At 40.6% G+C, this 14,527-nt stretch overlaps 1 protein-coding gene across 1 annotated transcript; it reads left to right on the top strand.

Annotated features, from left to right (window-relative positions):
• Positions 1 to 298: 298 nt before the first annotated feature.
• Positions 299 to 5,584, top strand: alkal2b (ALK and LTK ligand 2b). Its single transcript, XM_048228410.1, has 6 exons — positions 299 to 1,256; positions 1,742 to 2,065; positions 2,418 to 2,471; positions 2,592 to 2,672; positions 3,011 to 3,085; positions 4,889 to 5,584. The coding sequence occupies exons 2-5, from the start codon at positions 1,798 to 1,800 to the stop codon at positions 3,073 to 3,075; spliced, it is 468 nt and encodes a 155-aa protein (XP_048084367.1). The 5' UTR covers positions 299 to 1,256; positions 1,742 to 1,797; the 3' UTR covers positions 3,076 to 3,085; positions 4,889 to 5,584.
• Positions 5,585 to 14,527: the final 8,943 nt, after the last annotated feature.

Genomic DNA, 14,527 nt, shown 5'->3' with positions numbered 1-14,527 from the left:
TTAATAGTGACTACTAGATCACTGCAATGCATTAGACATAATGTGACCATATTTACTGATGACAAATGTCTTGGCACAATTCATTTGGAAATGTAGTCCAATGATTCCGGTGATAATTCGCTGAGTGGCACTGTTGAGCTCGCCTGGCAAATGAAATATTTTCAAAGAACCTCCCTGAACCTATATTAGGCTGTTCAACTCTTTCAAGTTCAGTTATAGTTCTAGGCTAAGACTATATCATCCCGATTAGCCAACCACATTCTTTGGAAACTGTCTTACACGCAGCACACGGATCTCAGCTCCCACTTGAATGACAGCATTAAATGGACGCGCCGAAGGAGGGAGTGAAATTGAAGAATTAGCTTAGTGCAACATGCTTTGTTTTTTACTTTACTAAAGGGAGTGGTATAGGAGGTTAGGCAAACGAAACCAATATTGGAAGAGGAGGCCCAGGCGTTCACTCCAGTTCGATTTGAACAGACTGCAACAGAGCTACTCTTGCTCAGAAACAGGTTTACTTTTCCCGTTCACCATAAGGCAATGCTGATACTTACCATAATTTATTCTAATTATATTTTCTGTGTGGACTTCCTGTAATTGCACTGAAATATAAGTGAGACACGAATCGATTACAGCATCCTCTACAGGAAAATTTAAAACGATAAACGACCATTTAACCCACATGCTCTGGTAATGCTAATTAGACAGAAGCTTCAGATTCCAGTCTAAGGAAACAAATTTCCTGGTAAAAGCAAGCCTTCCATTCCGACCGGATTATCGAAATAGAGGGTATTCTACAAAAAGAGCGACATGAATCGGTGGTCGCGCGAATAAAATGCATTTTTTAAGGAGCGCTCTTAACGCGTTTCTAATTAAGGACATGCCGGGGTAATCCACATGGGACAACTCCTTACGTCTGCAACAGAGAATAAAAAGTCAGGGAACCCATGCCGGATGCGACAAACTCCATCAAGAGACGCAGCGGAGAAAAAGTTCCTGACGGACTTGCATTATTTTCCTCCCACTCTGAAGTCGGCACAATCAACAGATGACTGAAGTTTCATCATTATACACATATAAGAACCTGCTCCTCCGTCTGACATGGTGCACTAGCGCCTGGAAGTAACCTACCTGGGGAACACGGCTACGCTGACAGAATCTGTTTAGTTTGAACGGCATTAACTTTTATAATCCTCGAACACACAGGGAGTCCCGCTAAACAAACGTGACATAGATTCGCAACGGGAAAAACACAGGTAATTTCTCCTATTTGTACATTGTACATTTCGGACAAGATGTTGAATGCCACCGAGGTGCGGCGCAGTATGTGCCTGAGACATGCTTGTAGTTTCTATCCAGTTTTCTGACCTACAGAGAAGGGGAAATGCGCAACTTTGTGATCGTGTACTATGTCTAACGCTGGTTGAGTTTTTATTTAAGACATTTTGGGTAGCCTAGTTGCAATCGGTGTTCACTCCTACTCACATTTAACCCCATGACACTTACATTCTTATCAAGTAAGTAACACATCGGCCATGTCGTGTAGCCTATACAGAAATAACCCTTAGCCCTGTTAAAAATACATGACACTAAAGGGTGAGCTCTCTGTCAATTTGTTTATCGATTCTGGCATGTCTTAAGTTATGTTTTAATTCAATAGCTAAATCACGACTTGGAAGAATGAAAAGTTGGATCGATTCCAAGAAAAACCCCTTGCCCTAAATCAATGTTGTGTTATCAGGGCTTTAAAAGAAGACGCGGGACGGAGGGTCTCGCCTTGTTCACTCCTCGGTAGCGATGAGCGCCCTGCGCACACCTGTCTTGATTGGACTCCTACTGTTGATATTCACCGCCGGATACTGCAAGCAGAGCGCCGTTCCCACGGGCGTCCGGGACGGCCGGAGCCTCTTGGAGCTCATCATGGACAAAGTACGAGTTGCACGGGAGCATCACACGGAGGACAGCGAGAGCAGCGTGCAGCATGCGTCCAGAAAACAAGAATATTCTATCGAGACAAAGGAAGTGAATGAAGTGAACAAATCACAACACAACGAGCAAATTTTAGGTAAGTTTGTTCATTTTCCATCAGGTTCAACGGAACTATCCACAGATTGTTTTTTGGTTTTTGTATCAAGTGTATTTAGGTGAAAGTGGAGAAGACTGCATCAGTAGGCTACATTACATCCATCGTCCAATTTTAAACTGGAAGTAACCTAACTGATGAAGCTTACAACCTGAGTGAACATCATGTAATTAATTAGGTGGTCATGTGTTGCCTATGATCTGCTGCCAAAATCATTGTAATCAGGAAATACATATCCACTCGATTTGATCATGCATTTCTCTCTTTTGCTCTCCATCCTTCTCCCTGCATCTATCCCTTTTCTCCTTTCCTTTCTTTACCCATCCCCTGGCAGAAATTTTTCCAAGAGATCTTAGACAGAAGGATAAACTTTTGAAACACTTAACAGGTAAGCCCGATAGCACATGCTTATTTTAAAATGTATTGTTCAAATGCATTGGTTTGGCAAGTTGTGTGTTGGATCTTGGGCAAATTGATTTCACTGTTGACATATATCTGTATTTTCCAGGGCCGCTATACTTCAGTCCAAAGTGTAGCAAACTCTTTTATAGATTATATCATAATACCAGAGACTGCACAATACCTGCCTGTGAGTGACTTACTTCACAACCTCTTTACTATTTGCTAAACAAACTTCTGTTTTTTAATTAGAATATTGTTAATAATATTATTAATGAGTGTTCAAAAGTATGTATTTTAAGATGTTAAGATGTAGTAATATATATATAGCTCTTATACCTGCCTCTTTTGTGACACCGTTTGAACCCAGTATTGTTATTTATACATGTCTGAGGCTAAGGTATTTATGGTGTCATTACTTTATTGCCAGCATAAACAGTAGAATGGAAATGTCCCTTTTTAGATTTTTCTTTGACATCCTTAATGCTTATTTTTCAGGGAGTAAAAGTGCATCTGTTTTATTTCTAGATTATAAAAGATGTGCACGACTACTGACCAGGTTAGCAGGGAGTCAGAAATGCACAGACGGATAGATAGCAACAGGTGGGTAAACCTTTCAGTTCTATCCTCAGTTCCCATGCATACAGAGCGTACACACATACTTACTTACTTACATACACACATGCATAGAGCGTACACACATACTTACTTACATACACACATGCATAGAGCGTACACACATACTTACTTACATACACACATGCATAGACGTACACACATACCTATTTACACACACACATTCATAGAGCGTACACACATACTTACTTACATACACACATGCATAGAGCATACACACATACTTACTTACACACACACATTCATAGAGCGTACACACATACTTACTTACATACACACATGCATAGAGCATACACACATACTTACTTACTTACATACACACATGCATAGAGCGTACACACATACTTACATACACACATGCATAGAGTGTACACACATACTGTACTTACTTACTTACATACACACATGAATAGAGCGTACACACATACTTACTTACATACACACATGTATAGAGCGTACACACATACTTACTTACATACACACATGAATAGAGCGTACACACATACTTACTTACATACACACATGCATTTACAGACACACACACAGACACACACACACAAACAAACACAGAACTAAACACACATATGGTAAGCATATAAGAACATTCAACAGGCCCATTTGATAGATAGATAGATAGATAGATAGATAGATAGATAATAGATAGATAGATAGATACTTTATTGATCCCCAAGGGGAAATTCAGGAAATTATGTGGGTCATTGAGAAAATAAATCAATGCACATTGCTAAATGTATATTTTCTAATGTCTGATGACAGTCCCCTGGACACAACAACATAACTTTAGCAGAGTAGCCAGTGCAAGCAATCATTCATATCAAATCAGTGTTTTGGCTTGTGTGCCAACGTGCTAAATTCAGCCTTTAAGGTATGCATACTATGCCAGTTCGGGTTCACGGGGCTAGTCAGTGCCAGTCAAAAGAATAAGTGTGGAAAGTTCAACCTTCAAGGGAAAAAAAAAAACTAAATTATGTATGATAAATATACTCCATGTTACAGGAAAAATATGTCATGAGGTAATCAGATTGTGTGTATTGATAGAAAAAGAAAGTGTCCATGAAAAATCTATACATGGCATGGTGAGCATGGACAAGCTGGAGTTGGAGTGAATGATGTGGTGTTTAGTGACAGCAGGCTGGCACTTACTGAAACATTACACCTCTCCGTTCCCCTGTCTCATCTCATGCTGTCATTGGATTGTACAATTAGCTGTGCTTTGTGACTGTGCAGCCATACCATTGTGCTTTTGGAGTGGCGCTGAAATAGCATAATCATGAGGTCTAAAGTAGACCATGTTGATTCCCGCTCTTGTAAAAAAACTAATTATAGTCATACGCTTGTCTCTGGGTATAATTCATCATGCTGAAGCCCAGTCATTTTCCTCCTGAAATTTAGAAACAAACTACTCGGCAGCTTATCATATACTTTCTGCTGGGCATTAAATGTTGATTTAATGCAATCATAAAATGTGAAGAGTATGTTAAGAGACATTAAGGTGGAGCAATCTGTGTGAAAAAGCACAGTATGTTTTTTTAAGCTTATCACTCACTCAGTGAATGACGATTAAATGTACGCCATGAGCCTGTGTGTATTTATGCATGTATATCATAGCCTACACCACTAACATCACTCTGTATCTGCAAGGAATTATTAAGAGTTCATATGTTTTCATGGTACTTGGAGAGAGGAGGAATTTCCCAGACAGCCAAGTGCAAGGTTCACTAAATGTCAACTTGTTTTCTGCCTCTTCAGATTTCAACAGACAAGAGCAAAGAAAAGAAAAACAAGAAAAAAAAAGTGCCTTGGACAAAAACAGGGAAATCAGACGAACTCGACAGAATCGTATTTGTCTTTGTGAAGAAGTTTTTTTGTTCTGTTTTTTGCAACAAAGTGGATTAATGTCCATAGACTTTCTCAATACGGTGCATTGTCAATGTTGTCTGCTGACAAGTCGTGATCTCACCAGTGATCTCTCTGTTAATGAAAAATGGTGCAAATGAAGATGTTTAACAGATGAAAAAAGACGAGAAGAGCAAAATGTTATGTCCTGCTGCCAAAAAAGACAAGCTACATGGACGGTACTACGACCAGTATATGCTCCAGCGACTTGCCTTCCTATAGCGCTCTCTCTGTGTATCGTGTATGCTCAGTGCTAACGGCTATTCCTTTGCTAAAGAAGGCTTCTCGATCCATATTCCCAACAACTTCAGTCACATTCCTCCAAGCCAGAAGTAAATCCTATGATTGAATTATGAATTGCACGATTTTCTCTTGCCTTCTTTTGGACTATGCGAGATATTTTAAACAGAGCTGAGTTAGGAGTAGCTGATTACAGTTTATATTGAGAGAAAAATCAGAGTTGTCCTGAATATGAATGTTATATAATATATATATTTATATATTCAAGCTATTGTCTATTGTTTCTGCACATTAAATATATGAAATCCCTGCTAGAGTGCAATATGTACATATTGTAAATACAAAGACACTATATATATATATATATATATATATATATATATATATACAATTTGTTATATTGGATGGATGCTGAAGTATGAGTGCATAAGATAATTGTATTTAAATAAATAGAGAGCCTACAAAACAGCCACTTTATTCCATCTGGATAAACAAAAAAGCCCATATGGCCTACTCTGGGTGGCTTTCAGGGGCAGTGTGGGAAATTATGACACAGTTTGGTGAGCCTGTAGCACACATAAATAACGTGTGTATTTTGGCTATAGCTTTCGAGGGCACTGAACTATGGGGTATGAAAGCTGTGCACAGTTTGAGTCTCTGCTCTTTTTTTCCTAAATGGTGAGAAAGCCACCATGCGTTGCATGACTTGTGTTCTGATGGGCTTATCCATCTCAATCATAACCTTTTTATAGCCCAGGAATGGAGATAAAGCTATTCACTGTTGGTGAAGAGTTACTGATTATCTCTCCGCTGAAGTTTCCACAAAGTGATTACCATAGATGTATTGAAGCACAAGATAGGGATCTTAACTGATTTATTTTTTCAAACTCAGTGCATGATAATGTGGTTTTGATGTGGAGTTGACACCTTGCTGATCAGACATGTCAGATTTAAAGATCAGGCGTAGTGTATCTGATTGAAAACAGGCCTGCTCCCTGAACTGCATCATGCAGAAGGCAACTCAGGATGCTTTCCTTGCAGCCTGATTTTGACTAAAAACCATCCTCCAACTGCTCACTGGGGATAAATCGAGGATGAAATAGGGGCTTGGCGCTGTCCCTATGTCCACTGACGCTGATCTGCAATCAGTGTGGACTCTGTAGGTCTTAGAGAGAAGTAAGTGTTCTGGAAAGCCGCAAAGCATAGCCCGGCTCCGACCCGTGCCAAAGGAAAGCGTGCTGCCTGCCCAGTGTTGCACGTTCTCGGGTTTCCTCACGAGGAGCGCGACACAGAAAGGCCCATTATGAACGGGCGTGGAGCCCCTAGCCCCCAGCTCCCCAAGAGCCGTTCCCGTGTTATGCGTCCAGGCATGCCACAATAACACTCCCTCCCTCCCTCACAAAAGTTTATAGCAATTCCTCAATCAGGAGTCAGCCACAAAAGTAAAGCCTCAAAACAAACATGCAATTATCCCCTGCAAGACTGTTCAGAAAAAAGAAAAGGGGGGGAATAGAAAAAAGCTCCCAGTTACAATACATTAGAGTCTGGATCAGGCAAAGGTGTCAGATCAAAAGCTTTTGCGTGCGTGTTTGCGTGTGAAGAAGAGAAGGAGGGATGGGAGATGTGTGAGAGAAAGGAAGATTCTGGGGATAGGAAAGAGAGAGGGAGCCAAACAGGCAAAAGATCCCTTCAGAAGATCATTCTAATAGAGGCATATATAGCACAAGCAGTCAGCTAGGGACAACCTTGCAGACAGACAGATATATAAAATATAACACATAATAGTAATAAACTAACCGTAAACCTATACAAACATATGGCTCTGTAAGAAGTCATTTATTAGATACAAGGGAAAACGATGCATTTTTAAAAGACCCCAAAAGTATCGCTAGAACAAAGCATTAGGTAAATCATTCCACCAATGAGAAATCCCAGAAGAAGATTCTTGACTGTGACCACTTAGTGTTGATATATGGATGAATAGATTGTTTGGAAGATAGATGGTTCTGTTGTTTAGTAGAGGTTGTCTACTTTTTTCTGTTTTTAACTGTTTTCTTATTCTACATCGCAGAATGAACGCCCCAACAATGTATATGCCACGTTTCCCAAAATGTGAGTAACCAGGGTCTCCAATCCGCTCAAATGTTGTCCCAAAGTCTCTGACAAATGGCAGTGTAGTTAATCATTATCAGTGCTGTTTAGTCTTGTGTCTCTCTCCCCTCATTTGCTCTTGCCCCCAATTCCAAAAAACACATGCACGTAGCAATCAGCGTAGTTGTGGCCTTCTCAGCGGTATAACAGCAGTATGTGGAGTTGTTGTGGCTAAAAGTCTCAGGCTAAAGCTATGCTACACCATGACCTGGAAAGGATTTACTAGTGCAGCCTCCCAAGTGGGGAACTCCCACTGCAGGCCCATGCCAAAGCTGTGGTTGGGCAGGTCTGACTATCGATTTGGACCCAGGCCAACTCCACAACACACAATGTTATACAGTAAGGCAGGAGATGTTTCTGGAGAAATAAACTGGCATCTTCGGTTCTTTTCAGGCTATAGCGATGGGGGCTACAACAGCTCGATGACTGACGAGGGTCGGGGAGGTATATCAGGATGTGATGTGTGGAGTTCACTTCATGCACAGCATCCATCGAAGTCAATGGGGGGAAATGGATCTATTTTGTTGTCATCTCCAACAATCATTTGGCCCCCCTTTCTAGGATCACTAAACTGAGGCAGCTAAAAGGCAGCACACAAGATATAAAGAGAGAGAGAGAGAGAGAGAGAAAAGTGAAATTGTGAGAGTGTGAAATTGTTATGCTGAATGGACACAGTACACTTAAATATAACCTTGGCACCCTCTCCACTTGTGACATACTCCTACTTGTATTAAAATGTCATTCAAACATAATCAAAACCCTGACCAGGGGACTATGTGGACACCCAGATCACCTCTCTGGCCTCTCCGCCTCCCTCGCCAATCCCTGTGCCTTCTAACACGAGCGGTCCAGCTGCCCAACTCCACCAAAGCAGGTCTTGCCGGCAGTAACTCCAATGAAACTACTGCTAGAGTCAAAGCGAGGGTAACACCCCAGTCTGCCTTCACCACTGTCTCAGCAACGCACTCCAAATCAAAGCCTCTCCTCACTGTTGTGCAGGAGAGGTCAAAACTCTAAATCCTCCTCATCCATAAATCTGGGGTGTATACGTATGCAAGATATACCTTCAAGAGTGGGAGGAGAGAGTGATATAAACCAAAGCTGACAGAGAGAAATAGTAGAAATCTGGGTTTTTTAAACATGTGCAGGTTTTGTTTCTCTTCTGAGGGAAAGAAAGGTAAATAATGAGAAAGAAGAAAGAGGAAAAGTTAAACATCAAAAAGGACAAAAGTAAACCACCACAAAAAAAACTCTACCTTCCCCATGAAATGATTTTCCAACTTGATGTCCATGCCTTTCTGCGTTTCTCAATCTGGTTAGCAAGGCATTGGAAAAATAAGTTCTTCCCAAAGTGACATGAAGCATTCAAAGAACTCCATAAGCTGATTACTGGAGTGGGCTCGAGCTAGCACATGATCTGGGCAATGTTCAAAGCAGCAATGGTTAACATTTTGCCACTGAATACCTTGCTGTTATCCTTACAGACTTTAACCATACATGTGGTATGGCTAAGGTGCAACAGAAACAAGGATGCCAGATATGATGCCACATTTAGGGGAGTGGAGTGGGCCAACATGTACAGTATGTGCCCACATTTATATCAACGTGCATCCAATGTGGATCAATGTGTTTGCAAACCTTATGGGGAAACCATCCATGAAAAACGATATAATATTTAATATATGATAATGTATGCAATGATACATACTTTTAAAGTCACTTTAGATATAAACATCAGTAAAATAAAGAAATATAAATATAAATGTCATAATTGTGTCACTGGATATCTTAAACTGTTGCACAGATTATGACAGAAAAAAAGACATAGACACACTTAATCCAAGGCTTCACAAAGCATGCTCCTTTCCTCAGGACTAAGCTACCAGGTCTTTAATGTCTTAACATGTTATAGTCATGACATGTTATAAAGTGTAGCACTTGCAATCAAGTGGAAGGAAGTAGGTCAGTTATATGTCAAAGTTAACATAGCTGCTCCTATACATCTTCAAAAATTGCCTGATAAATTGGATCAAAGACTATAATCTATGGCAAAGAGGTAAAGCTTTACTTCTATTCTATGTCTCTGTGCTAGGAATTAGAAAAAAACGTCTCTACCCATTGGACTAATTCAGTTCAACAAATGCCTTTAAAGCGGAGTGACATTCAGCAACCTTCTAAATCCCTCCCCAATAGAGGTTATTGTCTTCACTAGAGCAGCAAATGATGTGGTCTCAGCCATGACCGCTCCCCCAGCAGCAAGAGCCACAAGAAAGTTAGGAGGAAGTCAAACATTTTTCAACAATGGATATCTCAATCCAAACCCATCTAACTAAAAAAAGCTAACCACTGTAGAACAACAGAAGAACTCAACCTCGCGTCACTATCACCTTACGACCCAAATAACATATATTTTGTTCTGAATGACGTGTGAAACACTGATATTTAACAATTATTTATTGAAAATGAAACCAGGGCAGCCTCACAGCATTCAAATGTCTGATGCAAAAACTCTATCTTGATATTGTATTCCAAGTCTCTGACAAGCTAATTATGCCTTCAAGTGCTATCCCAGACCTTTGAGGGGGAAAAGAGGCTCTCATGTTCTTTTACAGTTCATGGTTGCCCAGGAGCGTGAACTATATTAGGACAATGTGTAACTGTGATACAACAAGAAACCTTACAAACCCCTCCTGCCTCTGGCACCGTTATACACAAAGAGGGTAAGAATGTACAACGGCATCATGAAAAGTATGAGAATATACAGATATGATCAAAAGATAGATATGATCAAATTTTACTCACATACTACAACATTTGGTAAGGCAGAAATTTTACCCTAAAGCCAAGACAATTTTAGTCAAACCAGAACAAACCACACTTAAGTGTGACAGGATTACCTAAATGGCAGACAAATCCTCTAGTGATCTCCAATCCTGGGGAAATAGGGGTAAGCCCGTTGTTAGTGTCATTCAGAAAGAGATCTGTTATTCCTCTTGCACATGGAGAAATCAGGGGTTATTCCCCCTCACTGATAACCATGTGCTCATGATAGAGCTGAACAGCTCATGAATCACACACAGCACACACCTACAGCTGACTTTTTACTAGTTTGCACAATTCAGCATGTGGAGCGTGCCGTAAATACTACCTAGCACCACTCTCCATTTAGCATGTGGAGGGTGCCGTAAACACTACCTAGCCCCACTCTCGATTCTTACAGGCCTAGTTGTTTATGTCTGTGTGTCGGATCACTATGAGAATGCCAACAACGTCTTTCTCTCTCTTGCATGCAGGAAAAGAAACTTGTTACATTTCTTGCATACCTGGGCGTGTGTGATTGGCATCAAAAGGGGTGGTTACATAAAGTCCAGACGGGTGCACTGGGTGCGTGTTGAAGGCTTCCAGGTTTAGGGTCGGGCCTGGGGAGGTGTGTTGCTGCTACTGCATTCTGTAAGCTGTGGCTTTGTATCACACGGAAGACTAGGAAGTCAGTCCAAAAGGACATGCTGCCTCATTGTTTTGTAATTTATGTGCAGTGATTAATAATGCGTGCGTGTGTGTGTTTCTCTTTAGTTAGACCTACATCATATTTGTATGTATATGAGAATGTATGAATGTCTGTTTGTGTGTTCTGAGTCTGTGCATGTTTGTGCGTATGTGTGTATGTGTGTAATGCAATGCATACGTTGGTGTCCACATATGTGCATTCTCCACCACATCTTCCTTCTTCCTATGGACCCTTTCAAGAGAGTTCCATTATCAGCATCATAGTTGGCCCCACAAGACTTCCTTTTTAACATTCCATATGTTATCTTAAAGGTTCAGTATGTAGGAAATAATGGAAAATAAACTGTAACCATTCCAAAAATGATCACCATATGTTGTCAGAGAGTGAGGAAACACGATGAATTGAAGTAATCGCTTATTTGACAACATTACTCTAACCCGTGAAACCCGTAAAAACCCATGAAAAAAAAATCAGTTACGGGCGGAATCTCTTGGAATTTTCGTTTATGTTTTGAACGATTAATTCTAGAATAGCGTATTAATAATGGGCTAGCGCGTCCTCCTATTTGGGTTGCCAAATTAGCAAAGGCCAACTGTCAACAGCTGTCAGTTGTAGTCATGAACGCCTACAAGAGGCAGGCAAATTTCCAAAATTAAAACAAGAAACAAATTAAGTGGACATCGGAGGAGCTTCCTGAAATGGTGACGTCTTCGTCAAACGAAGAATATCAAGTCTGGCCTTAGAGCTGGCCATATTTCTCCACAACAGGTAGCCTATGCTAAACTTCATCTGCATCGCTAACTTCAGCTACATATGTTACGTTGGTTAGAGAGGTATTTTTTGTTTTCACTGTTTCCGTAATGTGTAGCTGGGTCATGGTTGGAGAAACGTTAAAGCAGCTGCAGGTCAACTAACGTTAGCTATGTCTTCATTAGGCTACATCTGGCAACCCAGAAGAGGCTTCGCGTCTGGTAGTCTTGAGAACGTTCACCAGTGTTTTGATTTTGGCCAACAGAACGTTCGGTAACAATCCTACAAATCGCACCTTTAATGCAGAGGAAGTAGATTGGGGCCCAAATAGAACGTTCAAGCATTGTTTTTGTTATTATTGTTGAAAGGGTCCATAGACTTCCTTTTTAGAGGACTGCATGGAGCACACACGACAAGCCAGTTCGGCCAAGTTCCTCAGACGATGATGGCAGCGGTCCCACCAAAGAATGCCAAAATTCAGAAATGCTTCCAGCCATGCTATCCATAGCAGCTCTGTTTTGGTGAAAACTAGTGTCATTCAAGGCCACACAGGATTGGTTCATGACACCATTAACGGTGCTGCCCCCAATCTGAGGATGAGTTCTGTTAGCCAGCTCTGGACTGCATGACTTGGCAAGAACATGAGGCCCGGCTTGAAATAATTTGTATAAAAGACAAGTAACAGATGCACTCTTGTTTGACTAATAAAATGCATATGTAAGCCCATGAAGAATCCCTGTCTCCATAAATGCGGGGCAGGTTTTAAGAGTATTATTCTGATCAAAGACAGTCCAAAAAAAAATCCCTTTCTGCTCAACGATATGGGATGAATTAGCAGCAGCATGCAATGAAACTATTATCTGTTAAAGTCAAGTAACTGTTCGGCTGTCAGGCAGTTGTTGGACTGTTGTCTACGAGCCAGACACTGCACTTCCTACTCAAACCAAGTTGCCAGATAAGAAAGTTTCCAATGCACTAAGCATATGTCAGTCATATGAGTAAGTTGTGAAACAATAACATAAAATGTAATAGGAAGGGTTCATGTAATCTTGGCTTAGTTTCAATTATTTCTAATTCAACAGTTAACCCATGGCAACTTCAATACACTGCAGGAAGTCTGTGGTTTGGTGGACTATTTTTTTCCCCAACTTTTCTAAAATGTACAGTCAGCACTGTCACTATGAAACAAAATTAAAATATTGTGTTACAAAATATGGAGAATTATATGATTTATTGTGCAGTCTATGTACTTGTCACATTGTCACAGGTCATTAATCACGTGTAAAAGCATATCTGTGATCATAAGGTGTGCAAGTGATATCTATTCTTGGCTACGAAAACATTTATTTATGAGTTTAAAACCTGTTTGACATTAAAATAACCCCATTCCCTGCACCACTTTTATAAGTGTTTACTTTAGTTTGTTTCACTCATGAATCCTTCTGTTTTCTCTCATAAACCTGCATACTGTAGGTTTAACCAGTAAATGATACTGGATGGGTCTGAAATTCACCTGGCCTGCCTTGAATCCTCCTGACCTACTTTCAATTATTTCAGTTTCAAAATCTTGCTCTTGCTCTCTCTCACTCACACCTCCTGTGTGGTCCTCCCATATAACAGTACCCGTTTAGGGTGAGGATACCAAATTGTTGTCATTTCATACTTGTGGTGTAAAGGCAACTGAAAGTGATGCAAATCATTTAAGACACAGAGTAAAGTCAGACGTTAGTGTTTCCCAGTGTTTGGCCAGGGCATGAGAATGCAGCATTAAGCTCAGCATAGACAAAAATGAACACAGCTATCCAGAAACCTAATTGATCAAAACTTGCCACATCGAAGTCAATTTACATTTATATTCTGGTTGAATTAAGCATGGCTCTGTCTTCACTGAATTGTATATTTCATTATCACCATAAGAAAAATGGAAAAGTCGTGGGCCAACACAGACAAACGATCCATGCGAGTGGCATGCGAGGATTGCAAGCATTAGAAAACAACTCTTTTGAGATGCAGTTGACATAAGCATGCAACATAAAGAACTCTGGGTCATTCCAGGACCCATGCCAACTTTTTTCTTTTTTCTTCTACCATTCTGTAAGGACTATAGCATTACAGCAACAACGCATCAGACCTAAACAGATATGACAGCATGCATGGAGAGCGACTGGTTTTTCCAGAGGTGCCCTAGCTGCACAGGGACTCCTGTTGACACTGTGTGCCAAAACACAGCCGGTAGAGCGGCACATTTTCAAAAGAGATTTCAAGAGACCCTAACGTGGATGACAGACAGGAGTAGGAGGGAATTTAGTAAAGAAAACAACACTAACACACGCTACTTAATCCTCCAATAGACGCCTTTACAGGGATTGACGTGTGGTCGACGGCCTGACGTGCTTCATCGTCTGAGTGCAAGTGCCATACAGATTTGTCTTCTCAGATCAAAAACAAGCGGGCATGTATGTTGCCACAGGAGATGGAACTGAAGGCTAGATGTAAATAAACAGATAGCTGTGTGTTTTGTCTGTATTCAGATTGTCATCATTGTGGAAGTTGCTAATTTATTTGTTTATTCAGAGTTGAATTTCGGGACACAAGACATCATCTTTTTTAACTAACAGACAGTACTCTGTTGAACACGGTGACAAGAGGCTAGTAAAATGGCATGGTTGGAAAGTGGGCATGTGTGACGACAGCCTGAATGTGGGGCTAGACCACATCACACAATATGAACACAAAATCCACTCCTTGAAATTAAATCTTAAATATATGTGAGGGTTTGTAGAGGAGAAATCCTGTCATCAAGACTGGCTTCTGAACACAATGATTCCTTCATTTAAAGTACT

This window comes from Alosa alosa, chromosome 19 (assembly GCF_017589495.1).
Source record: "Alosa alosa isolate M-15738 ecotype Scorff River chromosome 19, AALO_Geno_1.1, whole genome shotgun sequence".
Lineage (NCBI taxonomy): Eukaryota > Metazoa > Chordata > Actinopteri > Clupeiformes > Clupeidae > Alosa > Alosa alosa.
The sequence above is the reverse complement of the archived record's forward strand: the minus strand, read 5'-3'. Positions and strand labels throughout refer to the sequence as shown.